At 31.5% G+C, this 21671-nt stretch overlaps 1 protein-coding gene across 2 annotated transcripts in view; it reads right to left on the bottom strand.

Moving 5' to 3' along the window:
• HAPSTR1 (HUWE1 associated protein modifying stress responses) overlaps window positions 1-21671 on the bottom strand; it is a 154318-nt gene that overhangs the window by 126980 nt on the left and 5667 nt on the right. For both annotated transcript variants that reach the window (XM_074280517.1, XM_074280516.1), the window contains exon 3: window positions 15609-15884. In XM_074280517.1, the coding sequence (XP_074136618.1) occupies window positions 15609-15884 (276 nt within the window). The remainder of the gene's footprint in view (window positions 1-15608; window positions 15885-21671) is intronic.

Raw genomic sequence — 21671 nt, 5'->3', positions numbered from 1 at the left:
CCAGTAAGCTTTAAAATAAAATTAAGTCTGCTACTCCCACATTCTACACATGTGAATCAACTATTGCTTTAAATCCATTTATTACAAAAGCCTTGTCATATAGAAAGCTAATGATGCAATTTCTCAAACTGTATCCTTAGCTGCTGGTTGTAAAAGAAATAAATCAAAAAATTTACTATTTCTTTGTCAAAATGAAGCCAAACTATCATTTAATGTCTTAGCTAGAGAATTAGGCTCATAAAGGATAGATATATTTCAATTTCCTGAGGTTATTGGTATCACAGGAAGATTAAAGCTAAAAGAATAATTTCTCCTGTGAATCTCAAATATTCTTGGTCCACAAACTTTGCCAAAGCATTTCTCACTCCTCCATCCTAAAGATCCTATATGTGCAAATATAGCATTTTAAAATATTTCCTTTAACAAAATTCCACCTATGAAGAGGCTCAATTTTTTTTCATTGTTATTAAATAGCAAATTTCTAGGCCCTGTAGGAAAAAAGTCTAATGTTTTTTATTAGCTGTGTTAAACAAACCTTCCCAAACAATTTAGCTCAGTCTTTACATAACCTAGCACAAAAGTTAATACTGCTTTCTCAACACTGTCACATTTTTTACCCAAATTACTCTGAAGAAATTCCAAGAGGTTATAAGGGTAGACTTAAAACAGAAGTCTTCAAGTCTCAAATAAATCATTTAACTTTGGTAGGGAAAAAAATCTCATTTTCTCCTGTGTTCAATCTCTATTACTCAAAAATATACCCAGAATGCATATCTATTCTATTCTGTCTTTCTTTCTTCAATTGTTGTCCCCAATTCAATTTTTCTCTTCTTTACACTCAGTTCAATCCTTTTTGCCCATCCCAGTTAAACTAGACTCCAATCCTGTTTCCCAAGATGTGATAAATTTACTGCATTAATGTGCCCAAAGGACAAAAATTTGCAGAGAGGCAAGCAAATTTAGGCTTGGCATAAGAAAACCCTTCCTAACAACTAGATAGGCAAAAGAGGAATAAAATGCATCTAGAAATAGTGGGGTCCCTATAGCTGGGTCTGACAAATTATAGATGTTATAGATCAGAGATATGCAAACTACAACAAACACTACAAGCTAAGTGATTTTTTTTCACATTTTTAAGATTTTGCCTTTAAAAATGTAAAAACGATTCTTAGCTCCCCAGTCATACAAAAACAACAATAAACAACAGATGGCTTGTTGGATTTGGCCAACTGTCCTCTATATAAGTCCTTAATGGATATATATATATATGGTCAAATTCTGTAAGCCCCCTCCTTAATTCTCAGAACATTAATGTATGTTATTATAAGGTCTTCTGACAAGTTATTAATTTGTCTATTAACTTCTATAAAAATCTCTTGACATTAAATAGAAGAACATACCAATTATATATGAGAGCTCTTTAAAGTTCTAAGTAGAACTTCAAAGAGTCTCTTCTCCATTAAAAGATTCCAATCCTTTCCAAGGAACACAAAGTTCTAAGTAGAACTATTCAGAGTCTTTTCTCCATTAAAAGGTTCCAATCCCTTCCAATAAATACTTGGTTTCCAAAACCTAGTTAAAGTTCGAGCATCTAGAACAAAAGCAAGCAAGGATCTTCTTGAAAAATTTAAAGGTATAGCTGGCATATTTGGCCAAGATCATTTGAGAGAAATTAACCAAGCATGGAACAAGTGCCCAGTGGTCTTTCCTCCCTGAACTTTAGGTTTTAACAGGTCCAATCAGAGGAATCATCACATTAAAACAGATCCCTATCATTAATCCACGTTTGGTGCTTTGAGGGTTTTGAGTTCCTGGGATAATAAAATATTAACTAGAACAAAATGCCAACTTTTAATTTCTATTCATTGTGTTTAGTAGCTTAAAACTTAAAATGTAGTTTTAAATTAAAATTTGAACTTATCTGTTTAAGGGGAAAAAAAAGACTGCAGAACATATCAGATGCCATAGAAATAATATCTGGAATGTGTTCCCTTTGCTATTAAGTATAATAATGCTAAGTAAAGTAGGCTGAAAATAAGCAGACTTGAATTTGAACTAAAAAAGCAAAGGAAGAAGCATGACACAGCAGAAGTATGGATTTGGAGTCAAAAGATTAAGTATAACTCCTTTTACTGACTACCTTCAGTTTTCTCACCAACTAGTGAGGTATTGTTAGGGGTTGAAAAGAAAGCACTTTTGCAAACTCTTGTTAATTAAATTTAACTAATTCCTGTGCCTATACACAATTCAGCCATCTTAAAGGAAGACAGCTGAATTCCATAAACGATCAGGTTTTCTGTGAAGATGGAACTTTTCTAAATGATTAAAATGCAAACACCACTAGAAAAAAAGTCATACTTTAAATCGTATTAGTTATTACTTTAGCTAATAGCTGAAAGCAAAAATAGCACATGAGGCTGGGAAAAGACAGATTTATATAAAAATGCTACTCCCTCCACAGACGCAGAGAGGTAAACTGAGAACTAAGATTTTATGCCAGAACAATGGAATGTTATGGGAAAGGCTTAAATATAGCCTAAAAAACTGTGTCTACTATTTAAAAAAAAAAAAAAAATCAATCCAATTAAGAATGATCAGAAGACAGATAGATCACCAGGGACTGAAGTTCAAAATTCAGTGTAACCACTTCTCCCCTCCTAAGTTCCCTCCAAAAATTAAATACAAAATATCCTTTATCCAGATATAGCATCTTTCACAATTTTACAGTGAAAGTAGTAAAAAAATCTGGAGAGCATGCTAAGATTCATAATTTTTGTGATAGGACCAATGAGCTGTCATACAAATAAAGAAATTGATTTTCATTAAAATGAAATCTGAAGAAAAACCTTAGGATTTAGGAATTAGGAATTAGGAATTATCAATACTTGGTAGTATGTCTAAAAGTAACAAATCATTTCAAGTGCTTATAAATAATAAATAAATAATCATAGCTTATGCGATAAATTCCATTGAAAGGAATGAAGAGGTAGAGAAATCATGCGAAAAATTTAACTAGATCCTTTAAATTAAGTCAAATGTATTTTGATCCTAGGGGACTTCCAATTCCAAAACTGCCAGGAGGACAGTGAAAATTTTTGGAAAATTAAGTTTCAGCAGCAAGAAAGGAGTGTAAGGCCTATTCAGAAACTTTGCACTTGTTCATTATGAATACTTTCTTCAAAAGAGTCCATATAAGCAATGAACATCAAAAAAAAAAAAAAAAAAAAAAAAAAAAAAAACCTATTTTTAAGATGAAGTCAAATTAATCAGTTAAGAATCTGTTTCTGTAAAACTCACTCAGTTCAACCACTTACACCAAAAGTTAAAGAAATTATCAAGAGAGAAAAAAGATAAAAATGAAAAAATACTGGGTACAATTATGGTAGCTCTAAAGCAAAGTGCTAAAATTACTTAATTCTGAAAAACTAGAAATGGACAATAAGATATCACCATATTAAAAGAAACTTATTAAGATTCAAAAGTCAAAAACAGCTTTAATCAAGACACCAAGACAAAACAAACTCAAACAAAAAGACACAGGGTTATCAAATGTAGCAGTTTAGAGTAAAGGTAACTGACCTGGGGTCCATAAATTTTTTTTGAAAAATATTTTTAAAGGGCGATTTTTGATATTTTGAAAATATTTAGACAGTGCAGTGCATATATAGCACCTGCCCTGGAATCAGGAGGACTCGAGTTCAAATTCGGCCTTAGACATTTAACACCACCTAGCTGTGCAACCCTAGACAAGTTATTTAACCAAACTACCAAAGGACTACTTAACACACAGACACACAGACACACACACACACACACACACACACACACACACACACACACACACACACTCTTATATTGGTTCAGAGTATAATAATGATGGTCTTGAAGACTAAAAGAGAACAGTATTTCTTACAAAACAGCAAAAAGCATTTAAGAAAATCAGACTATAAAGAACTTAGGGACCATTCCCAGAGTATTTGCAGATAAAAATGCAGCTGAGAAATAAATCTATTATCGTTTTTATCTTGACCTATTTTCAATGGTATTGATAATGGAAACACCTCAATTGCATTCCAATACCTCAAGTAGCCAAAGTGACAAAATAAGCAAAACTTTGTTCCAAAATATAATTTAGATTTCGTTAGATCTGAATACAATCAGAACAAATTCAGATCAGAGGCAACACATTTTCCAAGATGTCAGCTCAAAACAAGATCCAAAAAGGGGAAATTCTATAATTACAGGAGAAAAATCACAGTGCAAATAACACTCTTCTCCTAGAAAAGGACCAAGAAAACAGTAAATACTAAAACACATCTTCTTTTAAAAATAAAACTATGAAAATCATATACAAACGAAGAGAGGTTACACTTTTAAGCCATTAAAGGGAAACAGGTATGCTTTCATAAATAGCATTCTACAGCAGACATCTTTTAAGATCATAAGACTGAGAAATATAAGATCCCACTATAACTGCTGGTTGATTTTTTAGAAAATCATTAAAATTAAGACAACAAAATTTAGCTTTCTTTCAACAGTTCTTCAAGCAGGATGTGAACTAGGAAGAAATGAGAATTAAACTCTCAATTCCTTCTAGCTTTACCTAGATCTAAGATGTTTTGATTAATAGTCATATAAGGTTTTCACATCTGCCTCAAAAAAATATCCTACACATTGTCCAATTTAAGTCTATTGTGGGCGGGGGTATTTACTAAATACTACAAAAGCTTCCCAATGGAATATAAGGAAAAACAAGAGTAGTCTAACCCATGCACTATGGAGGAGGATGAGGGAAAAGTTAGATTAAAAAAACTTCCTCTTGTCTCTCTTACACAAGTACCTGGATGGACAACTTTTGAATTAGAGGATCTAGAACATGCCATCATCTAATCTATATACCTTCATTTTATAAATAAATGCTGAGGCACAGAAAATAAAAGTAACTTCTTCAAGAATTCAAGATTGAAATCCAGATTCCACCTACAAAGGTGCCAACAGTAATTTTGACAGAAAGCTATTATAAGTGGACTCATATTTGAAGAGGGAAAAAATGGTCTAAATTGTAGCACTGATACGATACAGTAATACCACTTGGCTGTTGTCATTAATCAATATGATCATGCAAGAACCAAAAGTATAAGTAATCCAAAAACCATAGACTCCCACATATAACTAATAACTTCTGATCATACATATACTCACTGATCACATGTGCCTACCGAAATTGGGGGGAAAAAAATAGGCAGCCTAAATGCTACATTATTCAAAGAAAAACCTCTATTGTATTAGATGCATCTTCTATAAAGGACTAATGAAAAAGAAAGGACAACAATGGCAAAGGATGAAAAGGACTTTTATCTCAACTCAAGGGATCAGCTGGTGAAAGTAAAAAAGTAAAATATGTAATTAGAAATAATTTTATAACCCTGCAATGAATGAAACATTTAAGCATTTACTATGTGCAAACACTGATAGATGCTGGGGAAACAAACAAAAAAGGCAGTCCCTACTCTAGAGGAGCTCACATCCTAAAAGGGAAAAAAGAAAATACATATGAAAGGTTTCAGCGGCAAGTCAGATACTGCTCTGAGTGCATCTGAAACTTTAATACATACTCCTTACAATTCTTTCAATTTCATAAAAATCTGCTTTTTCAGTTACACAATTATACCCCTTTCGAGTGATTTTGCAATTAAACAAATCCCTAATAATCAGAGAAGTAGTTCTTAAGTTCTGCCTCATACCTATCAGATTAGCAAACTTGACAAAAAAAAGGATATATGTCAGAGGAGCTGGGGAGGTAGGAGAGATATATTTGAGGCACTGGTAGAGCTATGAATTGGTCAGTCACCTTGAAAAACAATTTGCATTATGCTCCAAGAGCATTTTTAAATTGTACATATCACTACTGTGACTAGGCTCCAATAAGATTAAAAAAAATAAGAAGGACCTATAGGTACAAAAATACAGCAGTTCTTTCGTAGTGGGGCAAAGAACTGGAAACAAAAATGTGACCAATGAAGTGGGGAAAGGAAAACAATGTGTCATAAAAAAATGCAATGGAATAAATATGCTGTAAGAATAGTTTTACAGAAATATGGGAAGGTGTAGAAACTGATGCAAAGTAAATAGAATTAACACTATAACACTGTAAAAATAAACAACTTTAGAAGTCTTAATAATTCTGATCAATGCAATGATCAATCATGATTCTGAACCAAAGCTACTTAAAACTATGGGTTGCGGTCATGTAACAATATGAGTCACAAAACTATGATTTATTATCAGTAAAAGTTTGGTTTGTATATCAATTTTATATACCATTATCTCTGGAGTCAAGTAAAAATTTCTCAAGCAAAAAGAGTTGTGAATGAAAAAAGTTTTAAGAAGTCCTGTTCTAGAAGACTAATGATGAAGAACATTGTCCCACCTCCTGACAGGACAGGTGATAAGACTACATACATAAGCACAAGGAGACTCACATTTTTTGGTTTGGTCAATAAAAGAATTTATTTTGCTTGACTACATTTGTTACAAAGAATTTTTGTTTTTTAAGGGCTGGGAGAAAAAATGCTTGGTAATTGGAAATAAAATGTAATTAAAAACAACAAAAAAGGAAGAAATAGAGTACTTGACCAAAATGCATCCATCTTTAACTAGTAACCATACTGTAGAATGACAGCTTCCACTGACAATCTTTGACAAGATTACCTCCCCACCACAATGAGTAAATGATGTGAGACTTTAATGAAGGAACCTTAATTCATAATAAAGAAGATTCAGAAGAATACTAAGTGCTTTCAAATTACCTTAAATGAAAAAGAATAAACAGAAATAAAAACATTTCCCTACAATTTCATGGAAATATATTTGTTAAGTACAAATCCTATCCCTTCATGATATTAACTGCTAATCCCACCTAGAAGCAATTTTTCTCTCTAAATTCTTTTAGCAATACTTCACTTGTACCACTTATATATTCTAATCACACAGTGCTTTATATTGTAGTCATAAGCTTATTTCCCCTACCAGACTTGACTATAAGTTCCAAGTACCTCCTACAGTACCTCAAGGACAGTGGAAACAAAATAAATACTTGAAAATAAAAATTCAAAATGAAATTTCAGAAAATTCAAAATTCAGATATTCAAGTTTATAAAATTAAAGTTTGATTTTAAATGTAGCTGTAAGTACAGTATGAAGAAAAAAAACACGAGACAACTGAAATCTTAATTAGTAATTAAGAATAATGAATTGGTCCTGTAGTTCAGCTTGATTTCTAAATATAAATTCTGGCAATTTAACAGTGAACAATGACGTCTCAAAGTTTCAGTTTTTATATACAATTAAGATTGTAGGTAGTCTGGGTTTCCACTTTTGGGTTCACCATGATAACTAGTCATCTAATTCCCAATTAACACTAAGAGCCAAAAAAAAAAAAAAAAAAAGCATGTGTTGTATGTAATTCATATTCCACTTGTAACTGCAGAATTATTCTAATTTAAAATAAAGAAATTTGGGGAAGTTCAACAATGTTTTTACATTTTAAGAATCCCTAAAAAATATATACTTTCCCCTGTTATAAAAGAACTTATAACTTAAACTTATTCTGTATTTATTTAAATATTGTTACAATTCCAAATACTGGTATGAAGAACTATATTTCACTTAACATGAACAGTGTAAGAAAAATCCCTTTAATCCAAACTCATCTCCCAATGATTTTTCAGTTATGCTTAACTTGTTTTTAAGTTCATTGAAATGAAGGTCTATTATCAGAAATAGTTATGCAGATATTCACACCTACAAATACATCATAAAAGCTAAATTATTATGGGCAATTAATAACTAAGTTCTGTGTACCACAGACATCCCTTTAGACTAGAATTTCACAGGTCCTTCAGTACTGATTCGAATTTAAGAATAAATCCAATATAACTTCTACTTTTAGAATGATTGGAATTACCAAGAGTTTTCCTTACTCCTAATACTAAAAAACTATTAAAATTTAAGTACTATAAAACTGGTAGGCAATTTTAAAATTTATAGCTTAATTGCTTTTACCCAAGATTATGTTTCTCCATCTTCTCTTTTAAATAAAGTGCTGGGGCAGCTGAGTGGCAAACTGGATAGAACACTAACAGGAGAATCTGAATTCAAATCCAATCTCTAGCTGTGACTGGGCAAGTCACTTAACCCCAACTCCCTCCCCAAAAAGTATGCAAAGGGCACCTAACAGATGAAGGAGACTATGAACCTGTCAGTCAATATCATGAAGGGTTAGGATTTGTACTTAACAAATATAACTATTTACACAATTACATTTAAGAGGTCCCAGAGTCTATATTCAAATACATAAAAAAGCAAACAAATTCAATAAAATATTACTTACACATAAATGTATTACTATTTTTCTAATGGATATGGAGAGGCTCTTATGATTAATAAAATAAATTCATTTAAACCTCCTCCCCAAAGAAATTTTGCAATTATGTGAAAAATCAAATAACTAATCAGACTATTATGCACAATCTAGATGAGTTTTAGAGAAAGTTCTTATTTTAAGAGGCATAATTGGATTTATGTGACTCAATGAAGTTACAGTACTCTGGTGAAATCCCTTCCAAGCCTCAGTTTCACTGTTAAATTGAGAAGGTACTTTTATTTTCCTACATTCTGCTATTTGTAAATGAGGCAGCATAGTAGGGAAGCATCTAAATTTATTCTATGAAATTATCTCATGAGGTTAAAAACCTAAGAATTCCAATTAAATAATAACTTCAGCTGCATTAATTCAAGCTTAAAAATAAAAAACACAATGTAAATTCTATCCAATTCTGGTACCGCCTAAATGGGTTTTGAGAACTATATAGATAGAGAGATAGAGAGATAGATAGATATCACAACTATTTCCTAGCCTTCTGCTTCTCAGTTGTTATTGTATTTATAGATTAATGTTTTAGAAAAAGCTAATAACTGGTGATAAACTTTATATTAAACTACAAACCTATACCCCTAAAAAGGGAAGCTAGTTTCTGGATGCCAAGTAACTACAGAAATACCAACAACTAGTTTCTACATCAGTGACAAGAAATACTGTTCTGAATAATTAGATATATTATACTGAGCACCTACTATGTTGTAAGGCATTTGGCAAAGTACAAATTTATAAACAATGTACTCAGACATATAACCTAACTGCTCAGAGGAAAATTATTCATCACAAAGTAAAATCATAACCAAAGGGACCACAACTCAATTCCCTTTTAAAGCATTTGAAAATCCTGACCCAGAAGAAACCCATGTTTAGATTTATCAATGCCAAACCAAGTGGTAAACTGATACCTTAAAGTGAATAATAAAAACACATAATCAAGAATAGATAAATCATAATCAACTATGCGCTACATCTTTATAAGGGAAAAAAAAATGTTTTGGCACTTCCGGAGTACAGAAAAGACTTTCATATAAAAGCTAAGGTGGAACTATTTTTGTCTATTTTTATACCAACAGTACTCCTATCAAACTGACCTATTTGTGAAAAGAAAAACTTAGAAAGTCATAATACTCATTCTTCCTTTCATTCTATCAAAATTGTCTTGGCTTTGTTTTGAAAAAAAGGGAAGCAGTCATGGTGACTATTCAAAAGCATCTAGTTCCTGATCCAATACTACCTGTAGTAGTTTTCTGAAATTGTAACACACACTTCTCCCCCACCTCATAAGAGTGTACCTTGAATTACTAAAGAAAAATAACTGACCTGCATAATAATTAAATACAATCTAGATCTCTTATTCCTTTTATTCCTTCAATATCTTTGCTTGAAGGAAAAAGGATGACTACTTTTATGGGAGAAACCAATTGTAAGTGATTGAAAGGCAATGCTCACTTTTAAAATCCTGTCTCTCTGGCTAATAATAATAACATCATGATGATGATGATGATGATGATGATGATAGCAACCATTTATTTAGTGCTTTAAAATTTGCAAAGCCCTTTACAAATATCTCATTTGATCCCCACAACAAATCTAGAAGATAGGTGCTATATCGCCACTTTACAGATGAGGAAATTGAGGCAGAAGTTAAATGATCTGCCCAGGATCTAGTATGAGGCAGGATATTAATTCAGGACTTTCTAATTCTAGATTCATTGACTTCTTCTAGATGAATTAAGATTGCTCCTACAACTCAAATGAGTTCAAATGATACTGCTGACTGAGACTAGTAAAGACCAGGATTAAGTGCCAAAAAATAGATAAAGCTGGAGCTTTAATGTAGAGAAGAATGGAAAACTGACTCCCTTCTTTATTTCTTTGTCCTCCATCAGGTTTCTTTTGAGTATGCATTCAAGATATGTACTTATAAATTATATACATGAGCTACTGTATTAATAATAACTATGAACATTATTAAATACACAACAGAAATTTTAGAAGTGTGAGGATGAAAATCAAATTAACATTTAATAACAGAGCCAATAAATATCACTGGAGTACAGAATACTAAGGCTTTCAGACTTGTTCATTAGGAATATGTTGCTGTTGTATGGAAGATGGATTTAAGTGGAAAGAAACTTGATGCAAGGAGACCAATTAGGACATTTAGGCTATCAGTGATGTGAATTTGAATAAGACCCTCTTATTTATGATTAGAGAAAAGGTGATAGCTTCAGGAAATGAGGTAGAAATGACAAGATGATTAGATATGTGGAATGAGAGGAAGGAGTCAAGAACGACAAGATTGTGATTCTGGGAAAATAAAAAAAGATCAATCACAAAACCAAGAGAATTTATAAAAGGAAATAGATCTGAGCAGGGAAATAAATGTATTTAAGTCTACAATGCAAATGACATGTCTGACCATCCTGCATCCTACTCTATCAAACCCAAATGAAAACAGGGATGTGGAGGGCAGGAATTTTACTCATTGATGAGCTAAGAGTCAATCTGCCGGATATGATGTGGAGCCCTGAAGGGGAATGGGAAATTTGCCTAACTGCTTGTTGCTCATGCTCATGTCCTGCCTAGATTGTAGCAGAGAATGACAGTAACAGGAGTAGGGCAGAATAAGAATGTTGAATGATAACTGCAATTGTGTGTTGGCAATGAACCCCATAATTGGTTTGGATGTGATAAAAGATTCCAATTCCCATCTTCAAACAAGAAGTTTATCCACACAGGATTCATGATAGATCACCCCACTAGTCCATTCTGGACAAAGATAAAACAATATATTTTGAAAAAAACTTCAACTGGCAGTGTGCTTGTTAATTCAATGGGATATGGAAAAGTTTATTATTTCTTCTCAAAATGGGAAAGAGGTGACGGTAAAGACAATTACTTACACTACTTTACAGTACAGTCCCTCAAAACATAAAAGCTTAATACTTAATAAATCAAGATACAAAGAAAAAAAAAAACAAAATGAACCTTAAAACATTTTGATTACAGGCTGATTTTAGTTTGTGGCAACCATCCCAATGCACAAATCGACATCATATACTTTAGCTCTTGGAAATTCACAAACTCATTATCTTCAACCCACCTAATTTTAAATTTCTTATCAATTTAGACATAAATTTAGCTATCATAAAATAAATCTCAGACATTAAATATCTGGGGAAAAAAGTTTGGCTGGGCAAAATGTTTAGCCTATTAATAGGATTAACTTTGCAAATTTTAAACCATTTTTAAGCAAACCAATTTTATACAATGTACCATTTACAAATTAGCTGACTCATTAAAGGGAAACAAATAAAATCCAAGTGATAACAGTCAACTATTACCTTGAGTTACCATAAACATAAACACAAAGTAATTAAACAGCATTAAAAATTATTCTGTAATTATTATTTCCACCATTATGCTGAAGTTTTCCCTAACAGCATTAGGTTTTTAGTGAACAAATTCATAGTAATAATGTGTGAATTTAAGATTTTATTGTCAGTAAGAAAGCTGACAAAACTGTTACATCTGTTACAAGGGAGGAAAAAAAAAAGTAAAATCCCATTAAAGCTAATTTAGTTCTCCTTTGTAGCAGCTATCCTTCATGCCAAGAAAATCATACTTCATTAGTTCAATTTTTTGGAATCTCTGATTTCTTTTAGCTCAAACATCATATTCTGAATGAAGCCTTTTTCTGATCCAGCTAGCTACTAGCGCCCTTTCTCCCCAAAAATACTTTTTTGTGTGTACACACACACACACAAACACACACACACCCTCCCTCCCTCCCTCTCCCCTATTATAATATAAAATTTAAGAATCTGTTCATTTTGTTATTTCCAGGGTTCAGCATAATACAAATTAAGCGATCAATAAATGCTTAATGACTAACTATTGCTCAAGTAAAATATCAAGTTCTCCAGTTAAGTTCTTTGATTTTTTGTTTTCTTACTAACAATATCAGACAAATAATAATAAATGTTAAAAATTTTAACCATAAATGTGATAGAAAATATTTAAGCGTTCTTATCAAAACTGTTACCTTAATCAGACACAAAATCAGTTTCCTCATTTGTAAAATGAGAAAGTTGAAATGGCCTCTAAGTTCCCTCCTATAGGAATCTATTAAAATAATTTGAATAAGTAGTAGTACCCATTTACACAATTTTAACACTGATTTGAGAGAATGCACTTGTATTACAACTGTACTTTAAAAAAAAAACAAAAAAACCTTAAGAAACCTAAAGAATGAATGCTTTCAACAGGTATCCAACTTGTTAAACTGAATTAAGTTCCAAATCTATTATTTGTAACGCTTTTAACAATATCCTAGGAAAAAAAATCAGGGTATCCAGGAAATACGGATGTCATAAACCACAAAGCAAATAACTGAAATTTTTAAAATTCCTAAGCTAATTTAAGTGACTTCTGGAAAAAATAGAAGAATTATATGGCTTAGGCAGGAAAGAGCATAAACTTCTCAGAATTTAAATTCCTTTTTATTAAAGGTCTTCAAAGCAAAAGTTCTTGTTGAATACACTACAGAACAACTGAGATTCTGTAACATTTTTTATTTGGGGATTTTACGACATTTTAAAATCTCATGCTACTTATTATCTTCACTTGATATCGTGACTACAAGCATCAGCTATAATATTTATAGGAATCCTTTCGACTTATGTTAGGATACATTTTTATAATACTTAAGTGCCAGAAATAGCAGCTATGACAAGAGTATAGATAATGTACGTACACACTTTCTATATGCTTAGTCACTTGTTTGATGCTTCAGTCCTATTATTTTAAGTCAAGCTTCTCTGAAATATCACAAGCAAAATTATGGACTTCTTTTTCAACTTATTTCCTAAAATAAGAAAAGTAAATCTATCTCACCAGTTTTCAGTCAACTTAAGCATTATACAACTTCAGAGAACTCAGCTCAATGAAGCTCTGAGCAGCAGTATTAAAGTATTAAAAATTTGCTTTCCAAGGGTGTTTTCGCCAATGAATAATGACCAGCCCAGAGTGAAAATGTAAAAGAAATCCCCTCTTGTTTTCAAAAGACATGGGGAAAGCATTATGCCCCTAAATCCTATAAGCATCCTCACTGAGAAACCTGATCACCTAAAAAAGCCACCTAACAATCCATAAAAGAAAAATCAAATTTATGAAAAATGTTTCTTTTTTAAACTACAATATGCAAGTGGATGAGCAGTCCATTAATTAGTCCGTCAGTATTTCTGTATTTAAGGATCATCATTTTAGATGGACAATGAGATAAGTAAGCAAGTAGACTGGACTGTATTTTAAAAAATGAGCAGTGTTTTCAACAATTTCAATCTACACTCCTGCCTTTGCATTTTACTCCTATCTATGTACTCTATAATTTAGATACACTTGCTTGCTTATTGTTCTTCACACATGATACTCCATGTCTTAACCTTTCACCTAGCTGGCCCCTCCATGCCAATACTCAGCATTCTCAACCCTGATGTTTCCCTTCAAGATTCAGTTCAAATCCCATTATTTAGACTGTTTATCCCTCTTCAATCCTTCTCCAATACATCATCTCTCTACCCCACACCCCAGCTGCTAGCCATACCATCATTACCTTCCATCTACTCTATACATATATAAAGATAGAGAGAATCTAGTTTTTCACATCCTTTCTTCCCATTAGAACATGAGCTCAACACTGAAGGCAAGGGGCTGTTTTTGCTTTTAGCACCATGCTTGACAAATAACAAGTATGCTTCCCAACTGTGCAATTCAGAAGTTCATCTGAAATGATGGAAGACAACAATCTCCAAGAATATCAAAATTATTGAAAAATAATGCTAGACCTAAACAGGTTGAAAAGTATTACCAATTATAATTTACATGCAAAAAGTGGCATAAGTGAAATTCTCTAGGAAATATATGATCAGGAAAATATATGATAGTATAAAATAATAGAAAATATCAATTAAAACTTTTCTGAAAAAGGTAAACAGGCTGGTCTTACATCGAGTGCCAATGGTAACAGATAAATAGCACAAATTCTGGGCTGGTATTCAAAATATGCAATAAAACCCAGCACATTAGGTACATGTTTGCTCAACTGCAAAGTTTGAGGAGGATATATGGACAAGAATACTCAAATAGCTATGTATGGATTGTGTTCTAGACTGCAAGAGAGTTATATACATCTATAAGATCATAATATACTGACCATATGCTACTAGAAAACAGCTTTAAATCCCAATTCTACTATCTACTATTTGTGTATTTATGGCATTGGTAAGACACCTAGCTTTCCTGAACCTTTCTTTTTCATTATCTATATATCAGAAATAATAACTTACACAGAATTCTAGCATAAGAAAAAAATATTATGTAAACAAAACTTAGTCTTTGACAAACATTATTATAAGTATTTAAACAAATTATTAAAAAAAAAAAAAAAAAAGAAAGAAAGAAAATGCTTTTCAATAAACTACATTCCTAAAGTTAATTCTGTTTACTCCCCTCTCCCCCAAAAGTCTTTGGTTCATATTAATTCCAGCCCTGAAAAAAGGAAACTGGGTATAAGGTTATTAAAGACACCTGATATTCCAGATGATAGTGGCTAATAGGAATTAAGGGTATAGAGTAAATAACAAAGTAATACTTCATTTGTTATTCCCACTTCTGGTTGGTCATAAGCTCATCTTTACTACAGAACAATTAGAAAAATAAGCATATTTTTATAGGAACTTCTGAAAAAAAAAATTATCTATATGCTACTGCTTCAATGAATCCTTATACTTAGCTGTAATTAGGAAGGCCATGATAATTATAAATATTACATACTTTTAAAATCTAAAAAATGTCCTTAGCAAATGAGATAAGAAAATCCAATCAATTTTAAGAACACTACAAATTCACACATACTACTTTCATTGCCTACTAACATACACTTGGCACAGAATATTAAGCTCAAAACAACAGCATTTGGGACATTGGAAAATTAAGTCTAACTAGCAACCTAAGAGTCTGTTTACCTAGGTTCTTGGTTAACATTCTATTTATCTATATTCCTAATAACACCTATAAATGTCAATACAGTTTAGCTGTGATAGAAAAAATAGTCCAAACAAGGCATAATCATTTTTAGCAGAGAAATGTTTTTAAAAAGCTTTACCATGCAGAGCTATGGCTTCACGGAAGGGTTGCAAATCAGTCTCTACAGATGAGCTAGTTTCTGTTGAAGTAGCTCGGTTAGGGGATACTACAGTTAGTCTTGGGGGAGCTCTAGAGTTTCGTGGAGGAGGAACTTTTCCACAGAGGAAGCTGATCAAGTCTTCTCTACGAATAGTTCTTCGGCGTTTTTTAACCCATGCTAACACATCCTTATTGCGACGCTGGTAGCCAATTTGAATTCCTAGATCAAAACTCCGTTGATGGGCATCCACACTTTCTGTTAAAAAAATAAATAAATATATTTATTAGTTATTTTATTATTAAGTTCCAAAGTAGAAATTTTACAAATCGCTGAGACTAGTTGCAAACACCAATGTTATTTAAATTTTTAAAAGCTACTGTTGGAGGTAGCTAAGTGGTGCAGTGGATAGAGCACTAACCCTGAAATCAGTAGAACCTGAATTCAAATCTGGCCTCAGACACTTAACACTTCCTAGTTGTGTGACCCTGGGCAAGACATTAACTCCAATTGCCTCAGACCAAAAAAAAAAAAAGCTACCGTTAAACTGACATGGAAATATTACATGTCATTTTACCGAACTCCAAATTGTAGACCTTAATGCTAAAAGCAATTAGATTCAGATCTCATCATTTTTAAAACATTGCTTGACTTAAAAAAAAAAAAAAAATGGATTTTATCTTTCATCAAAATGACATTTTCTGAATTACTAAAATATAGCATCATATCTCAAGTAGAATATAAAATATAAATTTTGACAAGATAATTTTTTGAAAATTTGAAATAAGTCAATTTTATTTTTTCACTGAGATCTAATTATGAAATTTATTTCAAGAGTTCTTTCCCATAATTTTTAGTCTAAGTGCAGCCAAAATAAAGGTTTTAAAACCTGAATTCCCACCCAACCTCCCAATTCAATGAAATTCTGAAAATGATAGGAGAAATAAAAGTGTACCCATTTCAAATAATATGTAGATTTTTTTAATTGTGTGAATTTTTTTTAAAACTGCATGAAACATGATAAATAGGGAAATAAGTTTAAAATGATTCTGAAAAAATTTGGAACTCAAAAGTGTACAAAAATAAATGTAGAATACTTTTTGTTGTTTGCTTGCATTTTGTTTTCTTTCTCACTTTTTTCCCCTTTTTGATTTGATTTTTCTTTTGCATCATGATAATTGTAGAAATGTATAGAACAATTACACGTTTAACATATATTGGATTATTTGCTGTCTAGGAAAGGGAAGAGGGGAAAATATTTGGAACAATGTTTTGCAAGGGTGAACGTTGAAAATTATCTATGCATATATTTTGAAAATAAAAGGCTTTAATTTAAAAAATGTAGAGAACTATATTTTACATGTAAATGAAAAAATACTAAGAATTATCGTTTACATGTAAATGAAAAAAATAAAATATTAGGAAAGGATTAACAAAAAAATTACATAAATCAAATGTAATTACATGTTCATTTATAATACAGTTTCAGAGAGGCATTCCCACACAGAAATTTAACAAATATGATAAAAAGCATATTTGTAACAGCATAGCAAAGCCTCGTCAAGGTACATTTTTTAAAATGTCATCTTTTGGGATGATTATAAAATATTAAACTTCAGCATGAAATGAATACTTTTACAACTTTCTTGGATCCTGGGTATTCTGCAGGTATGTGAGCAGTCCCCTGTGTTTAATAAATCATTTCTAATGCCTATGGACTCAATAACCTAGAATCTTGGCCTAAAATTTACTACACCATCTCCTCACTTTTCACAGTTGTCCACTTTTGTACTTCCATCAGGTTCAGTAAAATGATCCCTCTTAATTTAACATTCCTTTGATACAATTTCTCTTAACAGTAATATTAGAAAATTTTAAAAGTCACTGTAGCTTGTTTCCAAGTCTTAGTAAATTGGTAGCTAGGTGGCGCAGTAGATAGAGCACCAGCCCTTTAGTTAGGAGGATCTGAGTTCAAATTTGACCTCAGACACTTAATACTTCCTAGCTATGTGACCCTGGGCAAGTCACTTAACCCCAATTGCCTCAGCCAAAAAAAAAAAAAAAAAAAAATTGATAATGCATCTTTAATCATTTTTAAATAAAGCACATCACTCTTATTCCTGGTCTTTTTGTAAAGAAAAGAAATTATTTCATAAAATGAAAAAAAAAATTCCTTAATTTATCAAATTCTTCCATTGCAATTTCAAACCCTAGACAGTTTTGGAAGGATAAAATAATGACTAACTATAAGTTTCAAATAGTAGAAAGTGATATTTTTTTTTTAATCATGTCAGATCCCAAACTGAAAATGGAAATTTGGCATGTCGAAAATGAACCTGTAATATATATCACTCAAACCAAAAAATAAATAAATCTTTCAATTATAATAAGTTAAATCTTTATTGTATACATTAAACAAAATGAAGACTTATTCTATACACTAGGAGGCAGTCATTCTGTGGGTTAGTTTTATTACAGGTAAGGTATTACTATGAAAATAAGTGATTAACACAAAGGGGAATGATCTAAGTAACAAAAAATATAAAAAGCAGAATTATTAAAACAAACAAAAATTCTGTAAGTTCATAGCTAGATCAGGAGAATTAGTTTTTACATGTGTGTGTAGATACACACACACATAACACATGTTCATATATATATAAGTAATACCTTATCTAAACATATATATAAATAATCCCAATTATATTACTTTCATCTTTATTTTTATTGAGTTTTATTCATACTAAAATTGTACTTCAAAAGACAAGTTTTTTTGTCAATACATTTTAAAGAGAGCTCATTAAAACAAATTCCCCCCACACCAAAAAAAAACTAAATAGGGGAATTATACCTAAAAATGCATCATGAAAATGAATATAATACTCAATTATGCTTCCACTAAGAATATAAGAGAAAACAGACTTAAATTATAGCAGTTAATAAGAAGAGTCTAGTAGTGTACACTTTCTCATAGTTGGCCCAGGGAATTCTGTTCTATGATTAGAAGAGATGGCAGTTGTAAAAAACAAGAAAGTGAAATCATGCTAAGTGTCTCATTGTTCCCAATTTCTCTGGTTTAGCTTCTTATATTAAAGGAAAAAAGATGCTCAAGCCTTCACTAAAAAATAAAATCTTTTAAATCAAGTTCATAAGTAGAGTAAGTAGTCTATCCTATTCCCCACTTTCACTCCTCACTCTCTCTCTCTTAAGCATTCCTCAATAGGTAAGAGCAAAAGATAATTTAGGAGGAATACATTTTTACAAGGAATTAAATGAAGATAAGACTTTTCAGATTATAACTTTCTAGGAATAAAAGTCAGGACAGAGAAACAAAATTTAGCCACAAAAGATATGCAAAACAAGTAACAGGTTTGGACAGTCCAAAGTATAAGAAGGCAGACAAAGAAATATATACCTATAAATCAGATAGCAAAAATGAAAAGCAAAATTTCATACAAACCAAATTGAAAAGGGCCAATAAAGTAGTTAAAAATACACAACACTGCAGATTCTAGGCAAAGGAATTCTATTTTGATCTTGAGACATTAAAAGAAAAATTTGCAAAGAATGAAATCGTCTCATGCTTTTTTAAGGCATGGTTTTAAAAAATGTTACACTGATTGTAGCTATGCATTAATTTTGAATCCCTGCTACAACACATTTTTGATTATAAAGGTCAATCATTTCAGCTCAGAAATTTGTTTTGAACCCTTCCTACCTTCACTAGTAACAAGAAGCCAAGCAAAGACTTTAGAAAAAAAAACTGTTTTGTAAATAGTTTCAAAAATAAAGTATATAAAAAACATACAAAGTCAGCTATATATATTTTTTTCAGGTGTATGCTTTTAAATTTCTAGAATAACTAAATTATTAAGCTGTGCACAATTAAATTTAATGCACAGTGCACTATTAAATTAATGCACAGTAGTTCAAAGACAATCTATTCCCGAAGATTCTCCAAACTGTCATTTCCTTAAGCAGCAAATAAGTCTGACACATGGAAAGGAAATAAAAAATACTTTTAAAATTCTAAATTTTAATGCTTTACCTGCTTTAAAATATTCTTTCTTATCCTATCTATTTAGATGGCATGGCAATTCTTATTTGCGACTTTAGATGAACTAAAACAAATGCATTGTGTCTCATTATGAGATCTCAACTACCTACATGCAAAGTAGTAATAGTAGTCATTCACATTTATATTGAACAGTAAGATTTAACAAGCATTTATCTCACAATAACTATAAGATACATAGTTTAAGAATTATTACCACCATTTTGCAGGAGAGGAAACTTAAGATTCAGAGTAGTTATATAACTGACTTTGGAGGACACTCCCCTATATATCAGACACAGAACTTGAACCTAGGTCTCTTAACTTTCAAGTCCAATAATTAATTTTTTGATCGAATGTTTTTATAATAATTCAGGGTCCAAAATTAGACTATGAACTCTAGGATTAATGGATTAACTTCAATAGCTAAATCCTACTGCATCTTTGAATGCTATAAACAAATTGTAACTCCTAATCTCTAAATCTATGGCAAATCTACAGGCTCCCACCACTAATTAAGTATATCCATAGAGATTCAGGAGGTATTAGTATCTAAAAGTATGCTGGAGCCAGCTGTTACATTTTCATAGTTAGTTCTTATACCTCACAATTTAACAAATACTATAAATCAGGGATTCTGTGGATTGTCTAGACTTAAGTCACTTAAAAATATTAACAATGCAGATTAAACAGGAGTGAGTATATTTCCCCCCAAAGAGTCAATTGTTAAACATTTACCAGCACACCATTGTTGACATTGTTGATATCCAAAACTTTCCAGAGGCCAAAGCCCAAGTGTGAAAAAAATGAAAGTTTGGTGGGACCTCAACAGTACCATCTATCGTCATATAATCAGACCTTTCTTATTAAAATAAATGAATGCATAAATCTAGTTATTTCAGATCAGCTAAAATCCACATTTCAATTTCAATAGTGTTTATGTTGGTAGTTCTACTGAAATGTTAGAAACAAGATACAATTTAAAGCTAAAAATTAAAATGTATCAGAATTTTTTAATTTCACCAGGGGACAAGTCTTCCAAGTTCAATAATATTAGATTGCAAAGAACCAGAGTTCAAGGCCACACAAAATTGATCACAGCAAAACATTAAGAATTAGAATCTTGGAATTATCGATCTAGCTGTCTATAAAGGCGAAAATACTTTTTTTCAAATTTACCCCAACTAGAAATCTGAGATTTTCTAAGTGTTTCCTATCTTACCGTGTTCAAATATGAAATGACCATAAAGAAGTGAAGAAAAACCATCTTTACGAAGTTCCTTAAAGGTAACAATCACCTAAGTCTACAGAATATGACAAATGCTTTTTCAAATCTTACTAGTATGTTAAATTATATAATTAGACATGTATTTTTAACCCAAATGATTAGGAATGGTGCATAGAAGGCTGAGGAAATCAAGAAATTAGATTCAAGCCAAGTTTCCTACGCAGAAAGATGTGTGACCATAGAAGTCACTCAGTCTTTCCAAGTATTCAGGCAAATCTAAAACCATTTGAAGAGATAGCCAAATCTGCATGTATACATCAGAAAAGGGAAATCCTGCAAAATTCAAACCCCCACCACCACTACCCTCAAAATAAATTTATATTCTTCATATATTCAAATTTGATTCCAAGTTTCATTTTGTTGCCTCTCAATAAAAACACAAAATGTTAACTATGGAAGTGATAAATAAAACAAGCGTATCAAATACCCTATACCCTAAGTGCAAAACAACTTAGACTTTAGAGCATCAGACTATCTTCTCATCAAGTACAAGAGATATGGTCCAAAAGTGAGGGGGAAAAAATCTGCTACAAAACAATATTTACTTTAATTAAAATATCCCATTAAAAATTGTTTACACAAAACTATTAAAGGATGGATGAGGCTTTTTCCCTAATTATATGCAGTTTATCTAACTAAGGAAGACACAAATCCATTTAGGACTTTTATGATACTGTATAAGGTTTTGTCTTTTTGTGTTTTT

Source organism: Sminthopsis crassicaudata, chromosome 1 (assembly GCF_048593235.1).
Source record: "Sminthopsis crassicaudata isolate SCR6 chromosome 1, ASM4859323v1, whole genome shotgun sequence".
Classification (NCBI taxonomy): domain Eukaryota; kingdom Metazoa; phylum Chordata; class Mammalia; order Dasyuromorphia; family Dasyuridae; genus Sminthopsis; species Sminthopsis crassicaudata.
This window is presented reverse-complemented; position numbering and strand designations above follow the sequence as displayed.